We start from the raw sequence: 25660 nt of genomic DNA on the forward strand, positions 1-25660 counted from the left end.
TACAGGGCAATAGGACTCCACAATTATTTTTGGCTTTAACTATATCTGACTTCTGGATAAATAACAGCAATAGCAAAGTACAGCATTTCTGAAAATACTGAAAAGGTTCAACACCTATTCTAACCTTATTAAGACTGGTTGTTTACAAAATTAGTCTGAATATGACATCTGTTCCACACAAGGTATACAGATCCTAATACTTTTGCTAGTATTTTTATACTAGGTGTGCACATTTTCACACTCAGTGCAGATTTTGTATCTTTTTTTTCTATACACATTTGAAGAGAACAGCAATAAAAAAATTCACTAAGTAAAGTTTTCTGACATTCAGTTTGGGTTTTCTTTTGGCTTTGGAGACATTTTTACTCCACAGAAATGTAAAAGTGGAAAATTTAGGGCTGAAAAGTTTACTTGACATAACTGAATGTTACTTGTGGCATCATATTACCTAAAGCATAACCTATTTGCCACAACGGGTACAGAGGTCTTATTTGCTGAATATGATTTTTAATGCTGGGGGTTTTGTGTATCAAAATGATTAGCTTGCTGTGCTTTTGATTATCAGCAAAATGCAAAGTTAAATTCAAATAATAAATCAACATAATATATAACAACTGTGATTTAAGTTTAATACAAAAGTTATTTTGTCTAGTTAATATGATTATCTTAATGTATTAATCAAATTTGAGAGCAAGAACTTGCAAAAAGGTGCAAAATATATAAACTCGGAAAGTCATTATAGAGGCCGAACTTTCAGAGATTTTTTTAGGGCTTTTTATTTTTTAAATTACCATTTTCTCTGCTAATGCTTGCTTACCCCTGCTTATAGTAGTACACATTAAAGACAAACAACAGGCTGAAATCTCAGTGGAAATCAACTACTTGAATTGCAGCAATAAAAGAACTCATGACTGATTTTCTGCTTAGTAGGTCTCAACTTCTTGTAACAATGTCACTGCCTAATTAAAGATTGCTGTAAGTGTTTAACCTATCTAACCTCAAATTCAGCTGACAATCAACAATCTATTTCTTTTTTGAGAGAAGGAAATGTATAAAAATGCACCACCACTTACTTGTGCTGTGAATCATTCTGATCTGTAGATGGAATTGTCAAACACTCATCATGGCCATGGAAAAAACGTACTACATGCCCACCGAGAAGATATCCTGTAGAAGCAGCACATTTACTTATTAGCTTAAACATTGACAATATGAAAATAACACCCTCAAAAAAATATAAAAAATTCAAAAGGCCTAGGTGAAATCTGTTTTCCAAATTTTCTCTCAACTGAAATTAAACAAGAAGAATAAATTTAGTATAACATATTATTTTTTAGTATCTTTATCCGTTAAAAATATTTCTTCTGCAAATGAAGACAAAAAGAAAGCAATCTCTTAACATTTAAAAATCAAATTAGGATTCTGGGACAGAAAAGGAAAACAAAAACTTCTGCAATAAGTACAGTTTTGAAAATTGAAGGCTTCAGGTAAAAGCCAAATCAAATATATAATACCACAGTTTGCTCCCCCTTAATACAATTTAAATTTTCTCAATACAAAATAATTCGGTGAGTTCATCAGTTTGTTCTGACATTTATAATTTGTGTCAAAATCAAAACTGCACAGCAGCAGTATGAGACAGAGGACAGAAAAACACTTAGCAGTTGTGAAGATTAAGTTTAATGGAAGCTAACTTTCCAACTCATTTAACACAAAGACTACAGGTCAAAACCAGGCACTTTGCCTCACAGAAAAAAAGAACAGAAAAAAATGGTGTAGGAGGAGAATGATTCATCAGACCCTCAGTCCAAACTGTTCTGACCTTGTAAGTGAAATTAATGCCTTTTAAAAGAACAAACACACATAAAGGAGGAAGGGTAGAAGGAAACTTTCATACTGTGCAGCTGATTCAATATAAACTCATAAACTAGGAAAACAGTAACTGGTAATTATGCTGTTACCAATTAATACAAAGGTCAAAGCAAAGAAAGAATATGAAAAAATTATACTTTCCTGATATTTATGTTCCATGAAAAGTACTTCAAACATCACAATAAGTATATTGTCTGACTTCCAGTCCAATTTTAGATGCAGGAAATCCCACTTTCTCAGTCTGTCCATTCAACTTGAGCTAGGCTGCTAAGTCTTTTGACATATGATCATCCCTCCTGTAAACTATTCTGAGAAGTGTATATACAGCTAAACCTAAGCCTAAGTAGTTGGGAAAAAACTGACACACAGAAAACCTACTTCTCTGCTTACCTCACCCTATCTTCTTCTTTTTTTTTTTTTTTTTGTGATTATGCAATTTTAGCTTATGTATCCAATTCTGAGCTACACAGTACAAGGGTTCCAAGTACAGCAAAGGGCCACTAAGATCATTAAGAGACTGGTGCATCTCACACGTGAGAAAAGGCTGAGAGAACTGGGACTGTTTGACCTAGAGAAGAGAAGGCTCTGGGGAGGTCTCATGAATGTAAAGAGGACAGAGTTAGGGTCTCTTCAGTGTTGCCCAGTGACAGGACCAGAGACGAGGGGCACACACTAAAACACAGGAGGGTCCGTCTGAGCATCAGGAAACACTTTTTTACTGTGAGGGTGACCAAGCACGGGTACAGGTTGCCCAGAGAGGTTGTGGAGTCTCCCTCCTTGGAGATATTCAAAAGCTGTCTAAACATAGTCCTGGGCAACCTGTTCTAGGTGGCCCTGCTTGAGCAGGGGATTGCACCAGGTCCCTTCCAACCTCAACCACACTGTGATTCTGTAAGCACTTCGGAAATTTAGCTGCCAAATCCCTGCTGTTACAGAAATCTAAAATATACCACTGATCTTCCATGATCTCTCTGTGTAGCTCATTATGTTTGTCATCTGTTACAAGTTTTTAATTTTACTACAGGATGGCTTTTCTGTTTGCTTGGTTTTGTTTTACCTGTGAAACCTGAGAACACGGGGACTTTCCGGAGTTAACCTCTATTCTATTTATGACCCATGATGGCAGGGGACCAGACAGCCATTTATAAATACACGGCTCCAGCATAATATACCTCTTGCAACAGACAACAATTAGAAAGTTTTACAAGGAAAATCCATATCCCATATGCTCTTAAAATGAAAGCCTACAAACACTCTGAGACAACTTTCTTATGGGCCAGTGCACAGAAACACTGTGGGATGCTGATTTAAACCACCTGGGGTTAGAAGGACCCAACCATAGATCAGATAAGTGACCTAGTGACTGTTAGTCTTTAGCACCAGGGTAGTCTACTTCTATCAAGACTTAGTATAGCTGATCCCAGCGAAAGGCAATGTCTCTTTCAGGTCCCTTATAGCTCCATTTTTTCCTGTGATCCTGTATATTATTATATCATAAGTGATTACTTTTAGGGCCAAGTGATACAAAATGATCCTGAATTAAAGACAATTACCATTCATGAATGTGGTGGGTTGATACTTCGAACAGAAAACAACAGACGTAAAGTACAATGTTTGTTACGACAGTGTTAATGACAGAGTATGGCATTGAAATAAGGAGCAATATTGAGTGGTCGAGCCTTTCATGACAGAACAAGACATTTCTCAAACAGAATAAGGTGATGCTTCTCAAACATGGTTGCAAAGTGCGGTCAAGTACCTAGAAAGAAATCCTGACCCTGTGGTGTGGGATTTAAGGCTGATTAAGAGGATGCGTTTAGAGAGCTCATTTTCATTGACTATTACAGAGAGACAATAAGGAAGCATGGCTGTGAGATCCAGAAAGGATATTGAGCAAATATCCTTAAAAAACACAACTAAGAGACTGAAATAGGAACTATGAGGAACCTGCTTTCCATTTTGCATGTACCTTTATCTCTCTTGTGTTATCTCCGTTACAGGGTGATTGAAAATCCTATAGAAAATCTAAGTTAACTGGCTTTAGTTATTCTGCAGCTCCTACTCCCCAAAATTAAACTGAAGACAATAAACTCACCTGTTGCTCTCTCATTCTTCATTTCTCATGCAGCTTTTTATGCTTTGCTATTCTAAAGTTACAGTACTTATTTAGCTTTTCTTCAGTTAATCCGGCTGATGTATCTGCATTTACCCGTTTTCCCTTCCGCTATTCTTCTCTCCTATGTTTATTTTCTTTATTTTCATCAAGCGCTTTGGTATTATGTTTTGAGGGTGGTTTTTTTTTTTTCATTTTCACTCTTCATGAAAAGGAACACAAAGTCATCTAAAGTACGCACGTTTCTAAATAAATAAAATGACATACCTTCAGTAATATTGCTTCCTGAGCATGTAGGATGTACATTCCATAGCGTCTGCATAAAGGAGGCATCCACTTGAATACTTCCATTTGACATGGAGAGATGCTGAAATAAGACGACAGTAACAGGAAACAGTGAAATTCATGCACTTAAAAATATTTAGTATATTAATTTCTCAACAAAATAGAAATACATAATAAAGTAAATATACAAATATTCTTTAAAAATTAGTAGTCGTTTGCTTTTAAAATGAACTCTTTTCTAAATCTAATCAGCAGACTCCAGCTGCAGCTTAGAAATCTTTCACAGTTACAGAAATAAAAACTTCCCAAGATGGAGAATGCTGAAGTACATCTTGGGATAAAGGCATGGAAACAGTCTTGTTCTAGGGAAGGAAAACCACTCACTGAGAAAAAAAAAGTTCATTACAACCAGGCATTATTTCCTAGATTAGAAAAAATTTCATTCATAAGAATCCCAACCATTTTCCCCAACTCCTCACAGCACTTTGTATTTTTCACACCATGTGTCCACTTGCTAAACAAACAAACCTACCAGGTATCTTTCAGAGGACACACTGACCAGGATAAGATCATCACCTATTCGAACTTTTTCTCCTTCTGACCTTTGTTTAGAAGCAGGATGTATTGTCCACCAGCATGCTTCACCTGAAGGACAGAGATATTTATCAAGAGTATACAAAACAGACAACTTCAAAGAAATTTAAGGATATCTTTATACAACATTGAAATAACATAATAAAGAATTGTGTCTTACAACACATTCACCTTATAAAACCACCTCATTTCTCTTTTCAATCCATTTGAATTTTTTTCTTTTTCCTTGAAACTTTTTGTCAACCAACCTTTGTCATCACTGAAGCTGATATTTCTCTTTTCATGTTTTTCTAAAGCAACTAACCACTTAGAAAACACTGCTCAGAACTGCCCTCCCTTCAAGGCTCTCACTGCCAGTAAATTGCTGACAGCTACCTCAGTCTTAATAATCACCTTTTGTGTCTTCTTTTGCTTAATGCTCATATTTAATTCACAGTCTTCTGTATCATTTCCACTCTAAGCTACATTTACTTTGTAGAACACAGAATTTTGAAACAAATACTCCATAACTTTATAATACTGCTACACTACAAATATCAGTTCTGGGAGCAGTTCCATTAGCACTACAGATCATAGGACTACAGGATAGCCAAGCCTAAGGGTGGCAACCATAGAACATTTCCTACACATTAAACATAAGATTCCAGATCACTTTGCGCACACACACATCCCCCCCAGATTCCTGGAAGATTACCTAAATCATTCCACAATTTCACACTCTTCAGGGTTTAGTTAAGACCCTGAAGAAAACGAGTTGAATACAGCTTTCTCACAATGCAAAGTGGGAGAAAATTAAAGGCAAAATTGGTAGCATAAGACAAAGCACAAAAATCTTTTGATCAACTAAGAAATTTCATGTAAAACCTCCTTAAAATTTGAAGGTTATTAAACTAATTATAAAGAAGACAATAAATGTTACATCCCTAAAAGTAAAACGGTAAAGTGCTAAATCTTTAAAAGAGAATAATTTTAAATATCCAGTGGCTTTTCACTCAATACCTGCTAGGTGAAGAATACTTCCTGAAGCTGAAATTGATTCATTAGGACAATTTCATGGGTTGGGGAGTAGGGCAAGGGGAAGTGATATTATGGTGTTCAGTTTATGAGGTTTACAAGCACGCAGTAGTTATCAAAATCCTCTGTGCAGAAACACAACTAAGCATTCCTTTTATGTGTTGCTTTTTACATCTTACCTATGTGTACAAGGGTCTTTTTGTATATGTACAGTTAAAAAAATACCAATATGAGACAACTACAGATACTCATTACAAAACCTCATGGGCACAAGCAGACACATGCACCATAATTCTGAAAAAACCTATAAATTTATAAAGACAGATTTCACTGAAACCGTTTTCAGAGAGGTAGAACACATACATTCCTTTTATCAACATGCCTAAAGAAAATGGTCTGCATCTAAGGCAGCAACCAAAGATATAATCAAGTAACAGGCTGCTAATATCTGTCTGAGACCTTCTTCTGTATGGCTACAAACAACTGAAAGACAAACTTCACTCATTCAAAACAGAAGGTCATGTAGATAATCAGTCATTTGAAAAGGAATTTTCAAAGATCATGGTCCACAAACATTTTAACACCTACACTGGCAGTGCCTCTCCATCATCAATTAGTCTATTTTGATTTTAATTTATTTTCAAAATAATGAAAAAACAATAGAAAGCACAGGTTTGTATTAATACAACTGGCATTTCTTTATTTGAGGCTTCCCATTAATGAGGTGTGTATACAGGCACTTAGATTTTCCCTTCAAGGTATATGTCTGGGCCTGGGTACTACAGGGTCACCTGTTACTTTCTGATGAGTACTCATCGCTTTCAGTAACCATTAACACTACGTATACAGCAGCACGTAAACCTATTTGTGGCTCTTTGTGGCTGAGTTGCTTTTAAATTCATTTAACATAGCTCCCAGCAGCATCTCATAATTTATATGTGATTTCATGGAAGCACAATTTTTTTTTACTATATTTCTGTCAGCAGCACTGTTACTGGCAGTACTCCCAGAAATCTATTAATTAGATTTTAAAGCTTTCCCGTCATTTCTTGTTTGTGTCTTATCTCTTCCACTCTGTCCCATTATTATTTTGCTCCATTTTCTGCTTTTATTTTTCTTCAGCTCTTTTAGCAATGTGCTCATTACATTTTTTCTGTTTTCCTGCATTACAAGTTGCATACTTCTTTTGTTGCATGGTTACAATGCATATTGTGAATGCACCAATACATGGCTTTTCTGCACTCTAATTCTACTGAAAGTGCCAAACCATACAAACAGAAAACAAATGCATCAGAATTATTTTATTCAACGGAAATTTTTTAATTCGACCATTATCGCCAGTGTTATTGCAGTTGTGGGAATTCAGTTTAATTGCAAGGCACTCTCACATTCTTACACAAAGTCAGTTAATTTACTGAAAGTCATCAGTATTGACAGTCATCACTTACTTTCAGTCATCTAATTTCTAATGAACACATAAACGTGACATTCATAAGCTTACAGTGCCGTTAATCTCAATGCCTCTTCTAAAAACAGAAATGCGTGACACGTTTTCCTTCAAAAATAACTTGCCATACCTGCTGCATTTTCTCGTAGTCCTACATCAAATGCAAGTTTATCTGTCTGGGATCTTGATGATGTTAAACATGTCAAATACTGCAAAACAGTGAAGTTATTGAAAAAAAAAACCCCAACAGTATCCATTAACACACATGCCAAATTAATACATTCACATTACTCCATCTTACTATCAGCCTGTGCTTAATTTTTTTAAATTAGTTAAGCATGATGTTATTTGTATACAAGCTCTTCCTGACTTTACAACATCAAAATTCTTTTCCACTTCAGCACACATTTCTCTGTGCAATTTAGCTCCTACCTTGCAAAGTTTCACATAGTTCAGCAGATAGACATAGGCAAACGTTCTATTACAGCCTTACTGTAATACGTTTGCTTCATGAAAACATAGCAAACGTGTTATATTAACATTATGTTGCAGTAATCATGCTTGCCACTCTGGTATATCAAGGCAACTACAGTTTGTACAGTTCATAAACATAAGTAACAGAGTTTAAAGACTAATGTAGAGTTTTCTACTACAGAAAAAAGCAGGGAAGATGTTTTCTTGACTTCTCATTTCTTCAGCCTCCTATTAGGTATACTTGCACAGGCCCTAATAAGTCAAAGATCCAGAACAGTTAAAATTTTCCAGTTGTACAATGTAGTGAAACAAAATTTATACAAGGTAGCCGGAAGAGAGCATGTTTGTAGGCATAGTCTCTGAGAACTATGGGATGTTAAAAGGAACACCTTATCTTATAAAATATGAGAGAAAAAATAACACGTATCACAACAAATTCATTTGCGATAGCAGCAGCTTGCTAATGGAATTATCATTAAAATGGTTTCCTTAAGGACACAGAAATAATCCATGGCTAAAGGAGCTTTTCAGCCACATTTCTGAGTGAAATGGATTGAAGAATTTGAATTTAAAATATAAGGGCCACTTCCACTGTGTTGAGACACAATAAGCTATTCAAGTTTTTTTATCTAGTGCAGAAGAGAACTTAGAACATTCTTCCAAATTTATATATTTATTTTGATACAAAGATATTTATTTGAGTTTCATATTACTCATTCTGTGCAAGTGCTCTTTCACTTACCATTTCACTGAACGAATGTCGAAGTAGTATAGCATGGCCATACAGCAGGGTTCTGTGACCACCCCCTTGAGCTGCCTACAGAACATGACAGAGGTCAGAACTCCACTGCACTGCGTGGACTGTGATCAGAATTATGTAAGAACATGAAGAACTACTACAGTTCAAGTAATAAGTGCAAATATTCAAGCAAATTATGAAATGTGTATGCTGGGCAAAAATCATAATAATAAAGTAGTTACAGCAATAGCCAAATATCTGCCAAGGGAACAAATGTTGTTCTTGGTCAAAGACTCTTATTGTGACCTAATTTTTATTATAATGAAGTAAAACCACAGCATTTCAAAAAAATATTTTAAATTAAATAAGATACTACTTACCTTTCTTATGAACTTCTCAGAGGCATTAAAAAAATAATAGTAAAATAAGTATATATACACATACACAAACTGAAATCTGAAAAACGCACCTATTGCCCAGAATAGTTTAAGCACATACTAAGGATATCTACTTGCTAGGGTTAATGTTATCTTAAGCATTTACCAGATTCATTAAAGCAACTGCACCCATAATTTCAACCAAGCACAGTTATTAATTTTGAATACGGAAATTTATGACAAGATCAGGGAGAGGCAAAACTGGATTTTCCATATGCTTCCTTTAGAGAATTTGACACACATCTTTTGAGCTCCTTTTGGTGACCAGAAGAAAATAAATTCCAAGGGAAGAATTTTAACAAGAAAGTTACCTATGGAACAACAGACAACAAGTTTTATAGGTTTGCAAGTCTGGCTCTCTCAACCTTTTTCTGCATCTACCATCTTATTTCCTGGTTTTTTACAAATAACAAGCCTATTCAAACTTAAATAAATAATATGACCAAGAAATTAAATTCTTGATTTATTGTGGTGCTTTCCACTGAAACTAATACTTCTTTTTTTTCTTTAGATCCTCGATCTCAGATTGTATGAAGCACTTTTTTAGGAAAGTGATCTCCAAATTTTGCAGAATTATGGATATCATGATTAATGTTAATAATAATTATACTATGGTGGGCAACATTACACTTCATTTTTTTTCTCTCAATCCAGATCATAACATTTGCACCTGGTAAGTCTTCAGTAGTAATAAAAGGTCTAACATCAGGATCCTGATAACAAGTTAGAAATTGCTGATTTAAGAATATCTAACTTCTCACATAATCGCTTGAAACTGTTCTCACACACACAGAGCTTTTTTTCCATTTAAAAGAGCATTTACTTTATGGTCTTCTTGTTTCAGGTATATTTAGGTAATCATTAAATATGAAAGATGATTCTCCAAAACATAACTTTAGAACAAGGATCGTCTCTAATACATTACATATTGCTAGAAAGGACTGCCTTTAAGGTCAGTTCTTTTCCTTGGATTCATGTGGAAGGGACCAAGATAATTAAAGATAGTTCCAGGAACTCAAATAACGGTTATACATGTATAGGCAAATGATTTTGCACTCCATGAACAATACGTTAGTTAAATTACCAATTAGGTCAATAGGTTTACAATCTATGTACAACTTGTGTTCTACAGAACCCCAACTTAGAAGACATCAAGCTGAGGAAACTACTACATTCTGTGGCTCAACATATAGAATACTTACTACTAATTCAAAGGATAAAAATGACATGTTATTTGTCCAAACAGAAGGAATAAAAATCTAAAAGCAATTCAGTAGAGGTCTTTTATTACAATTGCAATAAAATACAAATCCTACTTCTATTTTTCTAGCTAGTAGCAAAGACATTAACAAATAGGGATTTGGGACCTGGTTACAGTGGAACTTAATGCTGTTAACAGATAGTAGACAGTCTTATGTAATTTTATGTAGTAGATTTTATTGAGAAATTTCTCAGAATTATATGGATGCTATGTATAATCTCTTTCACAATATGATCCATATAATATGTAAAATTTCTCAGTAGCAAACTGAGTAGCAAAATTTTCTCAGTAGCAAACTAAAAAAACCCAAACTCCTGGATAATGATTTTTGGACCCACATAGAAAATGTATTAGATTATTGGAAAAAATTGGATACAAATATAAGAGAGTTATTGTTGGTCATTCAGAGAACATAGCATACTTTTAGATATCATTATAAAAGGCTGATCAGAAACAAAAAATAAAAAATTCTAAGAGCTCCTCCAAAATATGTCATCCATAAAAAATGGTTTTAATAGTATCTCCTGCAGGAACTTATCACTGCTTGGGGAAGAAAACCAGAAAAACATCATGTAACAGTGTATATAATACTTCTTTTATAAATTACAACTGTTTTTTTAATTAACAAGGAAAACCTTAACAGCAAAATCAACTGTAATTACAGACAGGTTTTCAGAAAAAAAATTACATGTACTGAGTTTGTAACAAATACACGCATACTGAGAACAAGTAATAAGACACCTCATGCTATTTTTTACTGAAAGTTTTTAAGTGAATCACTTGTAATTTTAAGGCTCATTAAAAAAAAAACAAAAACCAAACAACAAAACCCCCATATCACATAAGCTATGTTCTTCCTCTAGAAAAATCTGAAACTAACAGCAGAACTCTATTCCAAACTAAATTTAATATGGAAAGCAAACCATTCAATGGAATGATAGACTGGTGGAACCAATAAAAGATTAATGTTAATTATATGAGGCCAAATTCTATTCTTAGCAATGCCTTTGTATTGAGAACAGAATGTAAATGAATATTTTAAGATGTGCATTCCTACATTTCATGCTGTCATTTTTCTCTACATATATAACAACTATTAAAAGACAGCATTTTGTATTATTCATCTCAAAAATAGCTTTTTCTGAAATCTAGTTTAGAAATTACTTATTACTGTATCAACTTGCTTTCATGGTGCTAAAGATAGTGCCTCATAATACAAAATATTTAACTTGATTGGTAGTTATGACATATGTCTCAAAACAGAATCAGTTAATTGTAACTTAAAAAATAACCCATCCATTTTACCAACAGTTTGTTGACAGAAGCTAATTAAGAGTCCACCTTCTCTGAATGTAACAAATCCTTGTGGTCCAGAAAGAAACTTTCTTGCCTTATTGTTCAGGCTTTCATTTCTTATTTCATCCTTCCTATTTATATGAACTGCTGTGTTCCTATTACAATTTCCCCAATGGATAGTACCCAGCTTCAAAATAAATGCAGGGCAAGGTAGTTTCGGAATAAGTAAGACTACATTTTCTTTTTTATTGTCCACTGCCCCCAAAGCAACAGTATGATCATTTTTACTGAAGAGATTATTTGTCCTCTACTGCCAATCCCAAACAGAAATATTCATATATTACTAGAATCTCAGATTAAATCTTTTGGCTAAGCTTTTGAGTGAATATTTTGGAAATAATAAAAATTGTGTTATTGTTTAGGAGTCCTAGAAGTGTTTAAATCAATCTTACTTTCCCTAAGCAAATGCTTTTTTTATCAAGAGTTCAATTGTCTAGAAAGCAATGTAATTGCAAAACTCAAAAATTACACTTTAAACTGGAGAAAACAGTGGAAAACAAGAGGTCAACAACAATGAGGTCTGAAAACCATGTAGGCAAAGGCTGACATTGCAAGATCAGAGGTGATAGAGCAGAACTCCAGCTTCCCTGAGCTGTGCCCTGACACGGGCCAGTTAAAGATCTGGAGTGCAGAATAAGCCCGTAGGTTGTGGTTATCCTGCTGCTAAGTTACACAGAAAAATAAAGGTTCTTCTACTTCTCAAAAAGTAAAAATGAAGGAAGAATTTAACACCTGTGAATCAAATAGCAGCATGTGATGAGACAACGTTAACTGAAAGACTGAAGTCTTTCTGAGTATATATAATACACAGTCTTCCTATAGTACATATCTCATCCCCATGCAATCTAAACAAGAAAGATGGCTACAAGAATGACAAATTAATACGGAATTAAAACAATAAGTGATCATAAGACATCAATTTATTTCCGTTTCTCTTTTCAAGCTGACTCTCTTTTCTATTTTTTAAATAGAATCCATATTTGTTATTTCAATACCGTATTTCTCTCTTAATTTGTAAGATATAAAAAAGACAGAAAATATCTAAGGGATTTTGATTTATAAACTATAATAATAATTGTTTATTATGGTAAAGGCCAAAATTTGTATCCAATAATTTCATGGTTATACCATTTAACCTATTCACTATTTAGATGCTGTCCCAACTTGGTACAAAAGAGTTAATTCCTGAGGTGCATTCAAGAATTCCTCATTATACTCTATTTTGCTATTTATGCTGATGTATCACTACCATAGTTTAATTCTAATATTGTACTATGAAAGAATTTTTAAAAATAGTAAATAAAATAATAAAATCATTGGTTTCATGCATTTGAAACAATAACCTGATGGAGACCTACTGGACTACCATCACTGAAGTTTTGAGTATTAAACGTATGAACCTGCAACAATTCTCTCAACACATAAGAAAATTTCTCATTAGAAATTACTTTATTCCACCATGTATACTATGCAAACAGTGTTCACAATGTATACAGTACCTTAGGGCATTTCAAGACACTTCCTGTAGTTTATCCTAAACTGCACTCCTATAGACTTATGGCCACTATCCATTGATTATAATACAAAATGCACCTCACGATTTTAGCTTGCTGAACTGTGCCTAACTTAGAGGATTAAAAGAGCATAAAACAGACAGTAAGAATGCTCCCTCTATGCGTGCATACATATATTTCTATATGAATATGGTTTACATACCTTGGTGCTACATGTCCTGAATATATGTATCTCCTAATTGAACTGATATAATTTCCACACATAAAGTACAACAGAAACAAGCTTACAGAGAAAAAAAAAGAATATTCTTTAATAGAATGAAAGGCAGGTACCGAAGATGGCATTATAAAATTGTGAAAGCATAAAACTGTAGTTTCACTTTTTCTTGTCAATCATTCTTAAATAGCAACCTTCTCTTCATTTTTTAAAATTTAAATACTGCAGCCATGTTATTCAGATAAAAACAAATCCTAGTTTTGAGTCAATATTTACAGATCTGCATGAAATCATGAGGAGTTTTAATCCAGAAGCATTCTAAACATCTTTATAATTTTATATAATTGAGAAGCCATCTTGCAAAGTGAAATTTTTTCCTTCAAAAATAAGAGACTCCATAGCTCACCTTGAATGCTTGCAGCAATTAATTATTTTTTTTTTTTTAAAAGGCAAGTTCCATCATTACTGTTAGTTTCTTTGGGATGATAGAGAGCTTTGGCAAATTGTTTGATTTAAAGTGAAAATTTTATAAATTAAGATATATATTTGACCACCTTTACTTTTATCTTTTTGAAAAATAAAAATGTTTTCAAAAACTATTTTTTTGTCCTTCCTTATTACCTCACGCATACAGTCTATTAAAAGTTTCAATAAGTAATCATTGCACAGCCAGTCACAGCTAGTTTCACTTAGATTTCCTGTGAAAAACACGGCTCACTGTTGGGTAACAAATTCTTAAGCAGTGCTTTGATGCATCTGATTTACAAATAGATAAAACTGAAAAGTGTTTTAAAATGGTGAATTGTTGCACAACAATGACGAGACTAAAGAATGAATGGCAATTTATAATTCCAGAGAAAAAAAAATAAAAAATTTATTCTATAGCCATTTTCATCTTTAGAAAAATAATATGCATTTTGAATGTATCACTTCTGCATAGATGGATATGACATTAAAAAATTAGCCTCAAGTAAATAAAACACCCTTTTGATTCTCCCTTCTAAGAAATTTACTTAAATCATAAAATTCCCCTCCTCCCACATATTATTCTATTTTATTTTCTAGGATTGCACTAAAAAGGAAGAAAACACTAAAACTGCATGCACAGTATATGAATCCCAGAAAGAAATCAAAAGAAATCACTCATCATGAAACAAATTCAGCATAAATTTATATTTGACCAAAAAAAATATTATAGTGAAATGTTATCTTTAAGTAAATTTCTTTAGATAATACTGAGATTACTTGTATTTTTATGTTTGGTTTCTTCCTCAGACATCCATTTTTTCTTTTGCTTAATGTGACAGAGTCTTAACTCTGTGTGTAAGTACAATAAAAGAAAAAATACAACTCAAAGAAAATTTGAGTTTTCTGGTTCTACATAAAATAAAAATGAAAACGGTCAGAATATTTAGCTCTGCAGATTATTTGCATCGTAATTAGTTGCCATTTAGTCTCATAAAATAAGTAAAGCCATAGAGTTTTATCATGCTCTGTTCATAAGAGAATAAAAGTTCAATTCAATTCAATTCAGCTGAAATTGGAGAGTTAGGGTCAAAGCAATCAAATTAAGATAAGTCTTCCACGCAGGCTTTTGGACTATGCTGGGAAATCAACTAAAGCACAGCATCACAGAAGATAATAGCAAACTGATCTGATCAGGCAGCAAAAATCTGAGAGGTATGGTAAACATCAATGCACTGAGGTTGCACACAACAAATTCAAGAGTTTAGTCAACTTTAAGAGACATACATGTGACTACTACCAAATTTAACTCTAAGTGAGAGTGAAACGCAGAATATTTTTATTTACACAAGTTTGTGGGTTTCATGGTGCCAGAAAGCAATTACGGAATCTATGGAATTTGTTATGTCATAACAAATAAACACTGTAAAGTCTCATTTAATATTAATTTGTTAATAATACTTCACCCCATACATTAAGAAGTGGTATTTCCAGTTTTTTTCAGATTTCAGTTGTTCACTGAATAGAACAATAAAGGTGATGTCACATATTATTTTAAATTCCTAAAACATATACATATGAATATAACAGAGCAGTGACCTACTGAGTGCAGACCATAGGTCGATTTCATTTACTTTCAGAGAAACACAAGCTCTACCTAAGTGTATAGAATTATAGACAATTTACCTAAATTACCTACTTACAAGCAATTCACAAATGCAACAGCAAGTGTAACTTCTAAAACTTCCAGAAGTATTAGTGCGTAGATGAGAGGTAAGTCTGTCTCATCTCAACAACTAGCAACGAGGTTCAGCTGATCATTGAAAAATGATCATTGTTCATGCAGATTATTAAAAATACAGGCAAATCTGTATCTGGGGTTTGGATTAGGCTTAATTTTTACTTACAACACCATCACCTTTTGCCAAACAAATAGCTTAGAAGTTCTATAAAAAATACAGTTCTTAAATAACTTTGTCAATAATAAATAACATATAATAAAGTGCACAGGGGTTTTTTGGCATCCTGATCACTCCAGTGTAAAAGTCCTCTTTCAGTCATTCTTAGTATATCTTAGATAAGAAGTGATAATTCAATTGAAACTTTAGTAATATGAAATGCAAGCATAGTTACAATATTTTACTTTACTGCAAAGTCACTTCACACTATACTGTAAGCATTCCAGTAAGTATGCTTGTGCTAATATAGTAAAAAATTAAGACACCCAAAGAAGAGAATTTTGGAATTACTGTTTCTATCCAACAATTCTTGCTTGTTACCACAGATTAAATAACTTGAATTATACTGAAACTGTTTAGTCACACAACTACAGAGAAAAATATTGTGTTTTTATATCTGAACTAAAATAGATTTTAAATTTGTCACTTTGTTTCATTGATAGGACTTAATTTCTAGCTGTTAATTTCATGTGAGGATAAATCAAATTAAATCCAAATACCTGAAAGACTTTCTTATGTCAGTGAAATGAGATAGAGTGTTTACATGATGAGAAAATAATTCTCCTTTCCTCATTAATAAATAGCACTATAATACAATAATGCTTTTATGGCAATGATTTATGTTTCAGACAAAACCTATCTCATATACTCTCCTCAGGTTCATAAAAGCCAGACTCAGTCCAAGGGTTCTCTTATTCCTTTTTCAGTATCCAGCTCTGGACTGATGGTAATAAATGATCTCTGAAGATGATGTTTCTGATTTTTGTAAATATTTCAAAAGACTAACTGCACCTGCTCCTCAATGCTAAAGAGAAATGAATATGATTATAGTAGCGGAGCAATAATGTTCCAGGAAAACAGGAAAACTGAAGAATCTGCTATGACATGAGGCCCCTCTCCTAGAAAATCTTGGACCAAGGAGAAAAATGAGAACAATCCATATTCAGAAATTTAATATTCTTTGATGTCAGTTTACTTACCCCTTCACTAGCATTATCGCCTGTGTTGGCCAGCATTTCTTGAAGGGCTCTGACAGATAGGGACTGTTCAAGGACGAAATTACAGATGCAAAGGTCCGGAGGAACATACTGTAAAAATAAATTAAACAGTGCAAGAACAGATCAGCGGAGCAAGTGAACAGGATGAAAAGTGTGTTTGAACACACAGGTATTTTAATTTTAAAATCCATACTTAATGTTTACTCATTTGTTTTTGAGATATGTGCTATTTCGCTATACGAAAATAATATAAATCCATTCTTCATAACTTGTCAGTGCAGTAACTTTACTTTTCCTAGAGCTGTATTCCTCACAGTAAAACGAAACATCTTCAGCTTCAAACACGAAAAGTTTTTCTCTACGTATTATTGCTTTCCTGTCTTTTAGAATTACACCATGAACATTGTATTTGTTCTCTAACGTCACTGACAAAACAGAAGAGAAGGTGTATGATCTTATTTGACGTATAAGGTTGACATTCTGAACATATTTACAGCTGTCACTAAACCACAAAGATTCAGAATCTTATGATATAATAATATGAACTATTTTAGGAGATCTTCTCAACTGTTGGATCAATATGTCTGCTGGTTTTGAAACATGAAACTTACATTCACTTCAAGAACAGCAGACTTTTTTCAATTTATTGGCACTGATGTGTCCAAGGAAAGACGTGTCCAAGAAAAAAAGTCTCAAAGGGAATCATCAATGTATAAAAATATGTGACAGGAAAGTTCAAAGAAGACGGAGCCAGACTCTACACAGTGGTACCCAGTGAAAGGACAAGAGGAAATTGACACAAATTGAAATACAGGAAATCTATTTAAACATGAGGAAAAAAGTCTTTTTCAATGTGAGCATGGTAAACACCAGAACAGGTTGCCCAGAGAGGTTGTGGAGTCTCCATCCTTGGAGATATTCAAACCCTGACTGGACAGTGTCCTGAGCAATCTGCTCTGGCTGAACCTACTCCGAGCAGAGGGGTTGGACTTGATGATCTCCACAGGTCCTTTCCAACCTCAATGATTCAGTATTCTGTGATTTATGATATAAATCATGGCTATGAATGAGCTTTGAATTGGATATACACTCCTTTTTCTTTTTTAGATCAGTGTGACAGGAGGGAATAAAATTCTTGATAATGCTGAGTTTTAAGGTGGTGAAAAGGGAAACGATATAATTAAGAGATTTCTAAACTTGCTGAAGCGAAGTCTTTATAGGAAGTTAATCAAGTACAGTCTTGGAATTCCCACCCGTTAATCTCTACTATAGACTCTGATTATTTCTTTTTTTGGTGTTTTCAAACACGTTTTGGAAAAGACTTCTAGGCCAAAGACTTGACACTGAAATTGCATACATTACAGAGAGAGAGAGAGATAATTGTTACATATATTATTGAGGTAAAGTGAACTCTTGCATCTTTCTTATGTGTCGTGGTTTAACCCCAGCCAGCAACTAAGCACCACGCAGCCGCTTCCCCCTCCCCCTCCCAGTGGGGTGAGGAGGAGGAAAGCAAAGGAAAAAAAAGTAAAACTCGTGGGTTGAGATAAGAACAGTTTAATAACTAAAGTAAAATATAATACTAACAATAGTAATAATGAAAAATAATAATAATAGTAATGAAAAGGAATGCAACAAAAGAAGGGGGGGGGGGGAAGAAAAAAAAACCAGTGATGCACAATGCAATTGCTCACCACCCGCTGACCGATGCTCAGTTAGTTCCCGAACCGCGATCCGCGCCTCCCGGCCAGCTCCCCCCGTTTATATACTGGGCATGACGTTCCATGGTATGGAATACCCTTTGGCTAGTTCAGGTCAGCTGCCCCGGCTCTGCTCCCTCCCAGCTCCTTGCCCACCTGCTTGCTGGCAGAGCATGGGAAACTGAAAAGTCCTTGGCTTAAGATAAGCGCTACTTAGCAACAACTAAAACCTCAGAGTGTTATCAACATCATTCTCACACTAAATCCAAAACACAGCACTGTACCAGCTACTAAAAAGAAAGTTAACTCTGTCCCAGCCGAAACCAGGACAATATCCACCCCTTATTCTATACCATTTACGTTATGCCCAGATCCCACACTTTCCAATACATTTCCAATTAATCACCATCACCTTTCCTGTCTTTTAATATATACGTATAGATATCATTCCCGCGATCTATGGGCCATCTCTATCAAATGTGTGTTGAGTTCATTCAGTCCATGACTTTGAGCTCCATCTATCGTAACAGTCTGTCTGGGCAGGAGGGATGATGCAAAGTCCGCTCAGTCGGTAGAACAGGATTGGGCTTCGGTGTGATGTGGCAGGCAGGTGACATTGGGCGCAGCAGGAGGATGGTGTGTGGTGTCGGATTGTTGCATGCTGAAGTCATTCCTGGTTCCATCACTACTGCACTTCACTCAGCTTTGTCAAAGTTCATTCTTCATTAATCTAAGTAATTCTTACTATAATACCATTAATATAGCACATAATAATTATAATAATGATGACATACAGTGGCAGGATTATATAGCAATTAATAGCATACAATTTAATCTATTGGCTGTTCTCACCTAATTCCAGTGCATTTTGGATTAGTCCATGGCAAATGGTGGGGCTGTGTTTCCACCCCTGGGGCAGTCGATTCCAGGTGTACTGGACGCCCCTCCAAGTGAAAGCAAACTGTGGCCGGCACTCTGCTGCCAAAGGGATTGAGAAAAATGCATTGGCAATATCAATTGTGGCGTACCACTTGGCTGCTTTTGACTCCAGTTCATATTGAAGTTCTAGCATGTCTGGCACAGCAGCACTTAGTGGTGGTGTGACTTCATTCAGGCCACGATAGTCCACTGTTAGTCTCCATTCTCCATTAGACTTTCGCACTGGCCAAATGGGGCTGTTAAAGGGTGAGCGAGTCCTGCTGATTACTCCTTGGCTCTCCAGTTGACGAATCAGCGTATGGATGGGAATCAGGGAGTCTCGGTTGGTGCGATATTGCCGCCGGTGGACCCTTGTGGTAGCAATTGGCACCTGTTGTTCTTCGACCCTCAGCAACCCCACAACCGAAGGGTCCTCAGAGAGTCCGGGCAAGGTGGACAACTGTTCAACTCCCTCTGTCTCCAAGGCAGCTATACCAAAGGCCCACCGGTACCCTTTCGGGTCCTTGAAATACCCCCTCCTGAGATAATCTATGCCAAGAATACATGGAGCCTCTGGACCAGTCACAATGGGGTGTTTTTGCCACTCATTCCCAGTTAGGCTTATTTCAGCCTCCAATACAGTTAACTGTTGAGATCCCCCTGTCACCCCAGAAATACAAATAGCTTCTACCCCTTTATAGCTTGATGGCATTAAAGTACACTGTGCACCGGTGTCTACTAGAGCTTTATACTCCTGTGGATCTGATGTGCCAGGCCATCGAATCCACACAGTCCAGTAAACCCGGTTGTCCCTCTCCTCCGCCTGGCTGGAGGCAGGGCCCCTCTAGTACTGATCATAGGATTCTCCACTCACTTGTAAAAATGGATTAGAATTCCTTTTCATAGAATCAGGAGTAAGATCAGCCCTTCCACTTTGTCGGCCACACCGCTCGCAGTGCTCACTGGAGGCTGAAGCAACCATTTTCCTGGAAGAACCCTCATTTGTAGTTGTTTTTCCTCGCAATTCCCGTACCCGTGCATCTAGGACTGAGGTAGGTTTTCCATCCCACTTTCTCATATCCTCTCCGTGGTCAAGCAGGTAAAACCACAGGGTACCCCGTGGTATATACCTTCTCTCTCTTCTCTCTTGCCCAGAAGAATACCTTCTCCTAATAGCTGAGGTATTGGTCCGTACAGGTGGGCGGCCAAACTTATCCTCAAATCGCTGGAACTCTTGGGACCATTTCTCGGCTAGCGTGTCTGGCAGTTTCTCCACAGCCGCGACGAGGGAGGAAGAGAGACTTTCTTCGTATTGCCGAAGTCGGCGAGCCAATTCATCTACTGTTGGTCCCTCCTCATCTTTCCAGTCCACTACTGCCAATGCACTGGCATACGATGATGGTGTACTTCGTACAAACTTCCGCCACATGGGTCGTGAACGTTGGACTTCATCTGGATCTGTGGGTAACTGCCCATCGTCTGGGTCATAATAAACCATCTCCCGCACAGCTAATTCCCTCAGGTACTGGATACCTTTCTCCATGGTGGTCCACTTGCCTGGCTGACATACAACATCTTCTTTGAAGGGATACCTTTCCCTCACGCCCGATAGAAGCCGCCTCCAGAGGCTGAGGGCTTGTGGCTTTTTCCCAATCGCCTTGTCAATGCCCCTTCCCTAGAAAGGGATCCCAATTGCTTGGCTTCCTTACCCTCTAATTCCAAGCTACTTGCCCCATTATCCCAGCATCGGAGCAGCCAGGTGATAATGTGCTCGCCTGGATGACGGCTGAAGTCTTTTCGCATATCTCGCAGCTCACTCGGGGATAGTGACCGGGTGATTATCTCCGGTTCTGCCTCTTCCTCCTGTTCTCGTGATGGCCCTGCTTCACCTTCATCCTTCGCTAAGCGAGCTGATTTTTTTGTATATTTCCTCTTCTGTATAGGGGCGATTGATATTGGCACCGGTTGATCCTCTAGTTCAGCTGCATCATCCATCGCCAAGGTTTGAGTTGCCACAGTGCCTGTTGCTGGGGTTTGAATAGCCACAGTGCTTGTCATAGGGATTAGAGTAGCTGCAGTAGCTGTCGCCAGAGTTTGAGTAGCCACAGTGCCTGTTGCTGGGGTTTGAGTAGCCACAGCGCTTGTCATAGGGATTAGAGTAGCTGCAGTAGCTGTCGCCAGAGTTTGAGTAGCCACAGTGCCTGTTGCTGGGGTTTGAGTAGCTGCAGTCATGGGAGCTGATCTCTGGGTGGTACTTTTAAATAGTTGTTTAACCCTAGGCAAGATCTGAATCACGTTCAGGAACAGGCTGATTCCTAGCAGTACGACCATACTAAGTTCAACATCCCAAGGATATTCAAAATTTACAAACTCCTTCAATGCTATTGCAATTAACCTGGTAAAGAAAAGGAAGATGTGGGAAGATGTCTCCCCAATAGGTTGGCTCCCCGAGGAGAAAAGGTAAAAAGTGCAGTTATTAATATTCTCTAGGAGATAGCACCCGAAGTACGGAGATCTCTCCTCCACAGATTGGTTCCCAGAGGAGAAAAGGTAAAAGGTACAATTATTAATAGTCTCCCATAGGCAGCTCCCGAAGTACAGAGGTGACAACAATGCTGAGTACAAACACCCGATTAGTTTCACGGCTTGCACTTCTATCATATCATAAACCAGTGTTACAAACAACAACAACGTGATAACTCTAGCCCGGTTCCCACCGATGATAAACAGCACAACAGGGAGCATATACTGCAAGTAGGGCATTACATAACGCAATTTCAAGAACCACAACACCAACTTTGAGAGCAAACGAACCCACATTGTAACCAGTAACTATCAAACCAATACAATGAATACTTATAACAAGTTTGTTTTAACACACTCTGATCAGATCTGTCGTTATCTCAACCCTTCGTGCCCCACGTTGGGCGCCAAAAAGGCTGTCGTGGTTTAACCCCAGCCAGCAACTAAGCACCACGCAGCCGCTTCCCCCTCCCCCTCCCAGTGGGGTGAGGAGGAGGAAAGCAAAGGAAAAAAAAGTAAAACTCGTGGGTTGAGATAAGAACAGTTTAATAACTAAAGTAAAATATAATACTAACAATAGTAATAATGAAAAATAATAATAATAGTAATGAAAAGGAATGCAACAAAAGAAGGGGGGGGGGGGGGGAAGAAAAAAAAACCAGTGATGCACAATGCAATTGCTCACCACCCGCTGACCGATGCTCAGTTAGTTCCCGAACCGCGATCCGCGCCTCCCGGCCAGCTCCCCCCTGTTTATATACTGGGCATGACGTTCCATGGTATGGAATACCTCTTTGGCTAGTTCAGGTCAGCTGCCCCGGCTCTGCTCCCTCCCAGCTCCTTGCCACCTGCTTGCTGGCAGAGCATGGGAAACTGAAAAGTCCTTGGCTTAAGATAAGCGCTACTTAGCAACAACTAAAACCTCAGAGTGTTATCAACATCATTCTCACACTAAATCCAAAACACAGCACTGTACCAGCTACTAAAAAGAAAGTAACTCTGTCCCAGCCGAAACCAGGACATTATGCGACTAAATAATTGTAAGCAGTAAGTAGTTAATAATTTCATTAACTGCAACAGGAACAATGTAAACCGTAATACTTGTCATCACTCATCTCCACTATGGGGTACTATTTTTTTTAGCATTCATTAACTGCATCTGTGTACATGTATACACACACAACATACTCTGTTATATAAACTCATACTATACATATAGATGTGTGTGTGCATGTGTGTATGTAGCATCCATATACCTGCACACATGTGCACGCAGATTGTAACTGGAAGTTTACTCTTTAACAGGTTACATTCAAGGCCTCTCATATAACCAGACACAGAAAGATAATGTCATTTCTCAGTGAAATGAATTACATATGAAACTAGGTTAGATTTTGTGTCTCATATTTATTAGTAAAATCTGGAAAGACTCATTTAGAATATTTTATTGCTATGAACATAAAAATCTATACAACATTAAATAGTCTCTACTTCTGAATGAACCAGACAGGTAAAAAAAACCTCTGAGTAATACTTCACCCATTACTTTACTGCCTTTAATTGCACCTAGCAGGCAAATAAGCCACATCATTATTAAAAAAAAAAACCTCAAAACAAACAAAAAAACCCAAACAAAAAAACCAGATATTTTTCTGTTGTCATCCTGTGGCAGCTTTCAGATTATGCAGCATCCATTTTATTAAGACACTTTGAGTATCTGTTAAACCATGCTGTCCTTGAAGTACATTCAAATTTAAAAAAATCCCAACAACAAACTTTATAACGTCTTTTTATTTTCAACATGGAACTTAAATTCAGGAACTAAACTGGAATTTTATCTGCGAAAAAATAACATAACTGGTAATATAGTTTTAATCAGCATCAGACTACCTCTGGCACTTAATCCCACTCCAAACTAAATATGGCATAATCAGTATGATCCAACACCTACCAACTCAACGAAAGGACTCCCATCTGTTTCACTGGCCACTGGTCTTGTGCCACATAGGCCTGCATTTTGATTTGAAAATTGTTGCAGCCCTTACTTTAGTGCTGTATTATTGAAAGACACACTCTAAAACAATGTACTCCTAGTCACAGTTTGTATAAAACGCACATCTTAGGTTAACGCAATTAATTTTTCACTTCTTATTCTTTTTCATAGCCTATGGAGCATTCAGTTTTATTTAAGAATATTGACACTGAGAACTGTGAAATTAATGATTTTTCCACCCACGACTTAGAGCAGCTAACCCCTCTTTCAAAGTTGCAGTGTTACACAATAAGCTAACATACGCATGCTATCACATACCCCATTTCTGTGGTTGGATGGCAACAAATTCTTTTTTAAATTCCACTGACCTGAGAAATACCAGTGAAAGGTAATTTATGTGGATGGTACATGACCTAAGTAGCAACTGACCACCTTAATTAATCTAGATTGCTTCCTTTTTTTCCAAAAAATATTAAAAATAATTTAAAAATTAACTATTGAGTCTGTCAAGGCTCATTTGTTTTCTGGTCTTTTTGCAAATGATACTGTTTCATAAGTTTGATATTCAACAATCTCTGTGTGGCAGACCATTTTACACTCTTAATAATTACACAACTAAAAAGGGTTTAATAAAATCTCGACCATCTGCTAATCTATGTTTTTTTTCCCCAACTCTGTGTAATGTTGTATTGTAATGGAATCCCACAAAAAAAAAAAAAAGTGCCAATAAGGGATGTTCAGTGAAACAAGAATACTGAGAGGTGAGAGCTACAGGTAGAAGATGGGGAAATATTCATGTCAGGAATCTTTATGCTGAAATGAAAACCAAAATCTGTTCAGGTACTAAGATAAGGTTTTAAAAATCTGCTGTAAAGTAACAATAGGCATAGGTATTTATCCCCGTTCTGGCTATGGGAAGTTGGGATGAACATATAGAAGACAACATCATTTTCAAGAATCATCAATAAAGGAAAAAATTCAAATGGAGAATAAAGTATTTTATTTTACAGGCATTTAAAGATATGCCGAGCAAGCATTACTGTAAATGAATTTGTGTAGCAGAATAAGTAGACTGATAAGATATACGATAAAAGAAAGCAGGACTTTGGAATAAATAGTTCTTCAAACCCAATGAGAGTTTTTGGGAGTTCTTCCAGCACACCTCTGCGCAGTCTTGTCCATACATACAGGAAGATAAACAAAAAGACAAATTTGATATAGGAAACCTACATAAATTTGCAAAGTAAATCTGAAGAAACAATTGACAGTTCTACCCTGACAGCTGCTCTTTTTATAGGAAGAAAATGTTCATTTCTGAGATTACATGAAAGACCTGTTTGGAAATAGAGTTACCAGTTTTCCATCAACACACGCGTAACACTGAATATACCTCATTTTTCCAAATGAGGTGTTAGGATAAATAAAGCTAGCTACTGAACTGGAAATGTTCAATAGATCTGCAAAAAACCTGAGTCTTAAAATAACTCTATTTTCTCACAGAAATGAATCGGAGTCCAGGTCAAATTACTTTATTTTCATCTAAATTGATTTCTGGAGGAAGAGCAGAGAGCAGGTAAACTATATCAATAGGTCAAAGCTGATAGGAGAGGTGACATGAAGAAACAGATACAGTAGCTAGAGAGGAGCAACACAAGCAGTTATAAAAAAATGAAGACCTACAGCAATGAAAAGGGGCCATGCTTTGTAATAAATTTTTTTTAAAAAAATCTATCAGTATGTAGGATTTCTCTCTCAAACAGCTCAAAATACTTTATAGAAAGT

General features: G+C 36.2%; 1 protein-coding gene across 1 annotated transcript in view; it reads right to left on the reverse strand.

The window, feature by feature from the left end:
- RYR3 (ryanodine receptor 3) overlaps window positions 1-25660 on the reverse strand; it is a 210869-nt gene that overhangs the window by 180937 nt on the left and 4272 nt on the right. The window contains exons 3-8 of the mRNA XM_050897083.1: window positions 16727-16834; window positions 8542-8616; window positions 7456-7534; window positions 4803-4915; window positions 4253-4352; window positions 1074-1167 (exon numbers count right to left, since the gene is read on the reverse strand). Coding sequence (XP_050753040.1) covers window positions 1074-1167; window positions 4253-4352; window positions 4803-4915; window positions 7456-7534; window positions 8542-8616; window positions 16727-16834 — 569 coding nt within the window. The remainder of the gene's footprint in view (window positions 1-1073; window positions 1168-4252; window positions 4353-4802; window positions 4916-7455; window positions 7535-8541; window positions 8617-16726; window positions 16835-25660) is intronic.

This window comes from Gymnogyps californianus, chromosome 5 (genome assembly GCF_018139145.2).
Source record: "Gymnogyps californianus isolate 813 chromosome 5, ASM1813914v2, whole genome shotgun sequence".
NCBI lineage: Eukaryota > Metazoa > Chordata > Aves > Accipitriformes > Cathartidae > Gymnogyps > Gymnogyps californianus.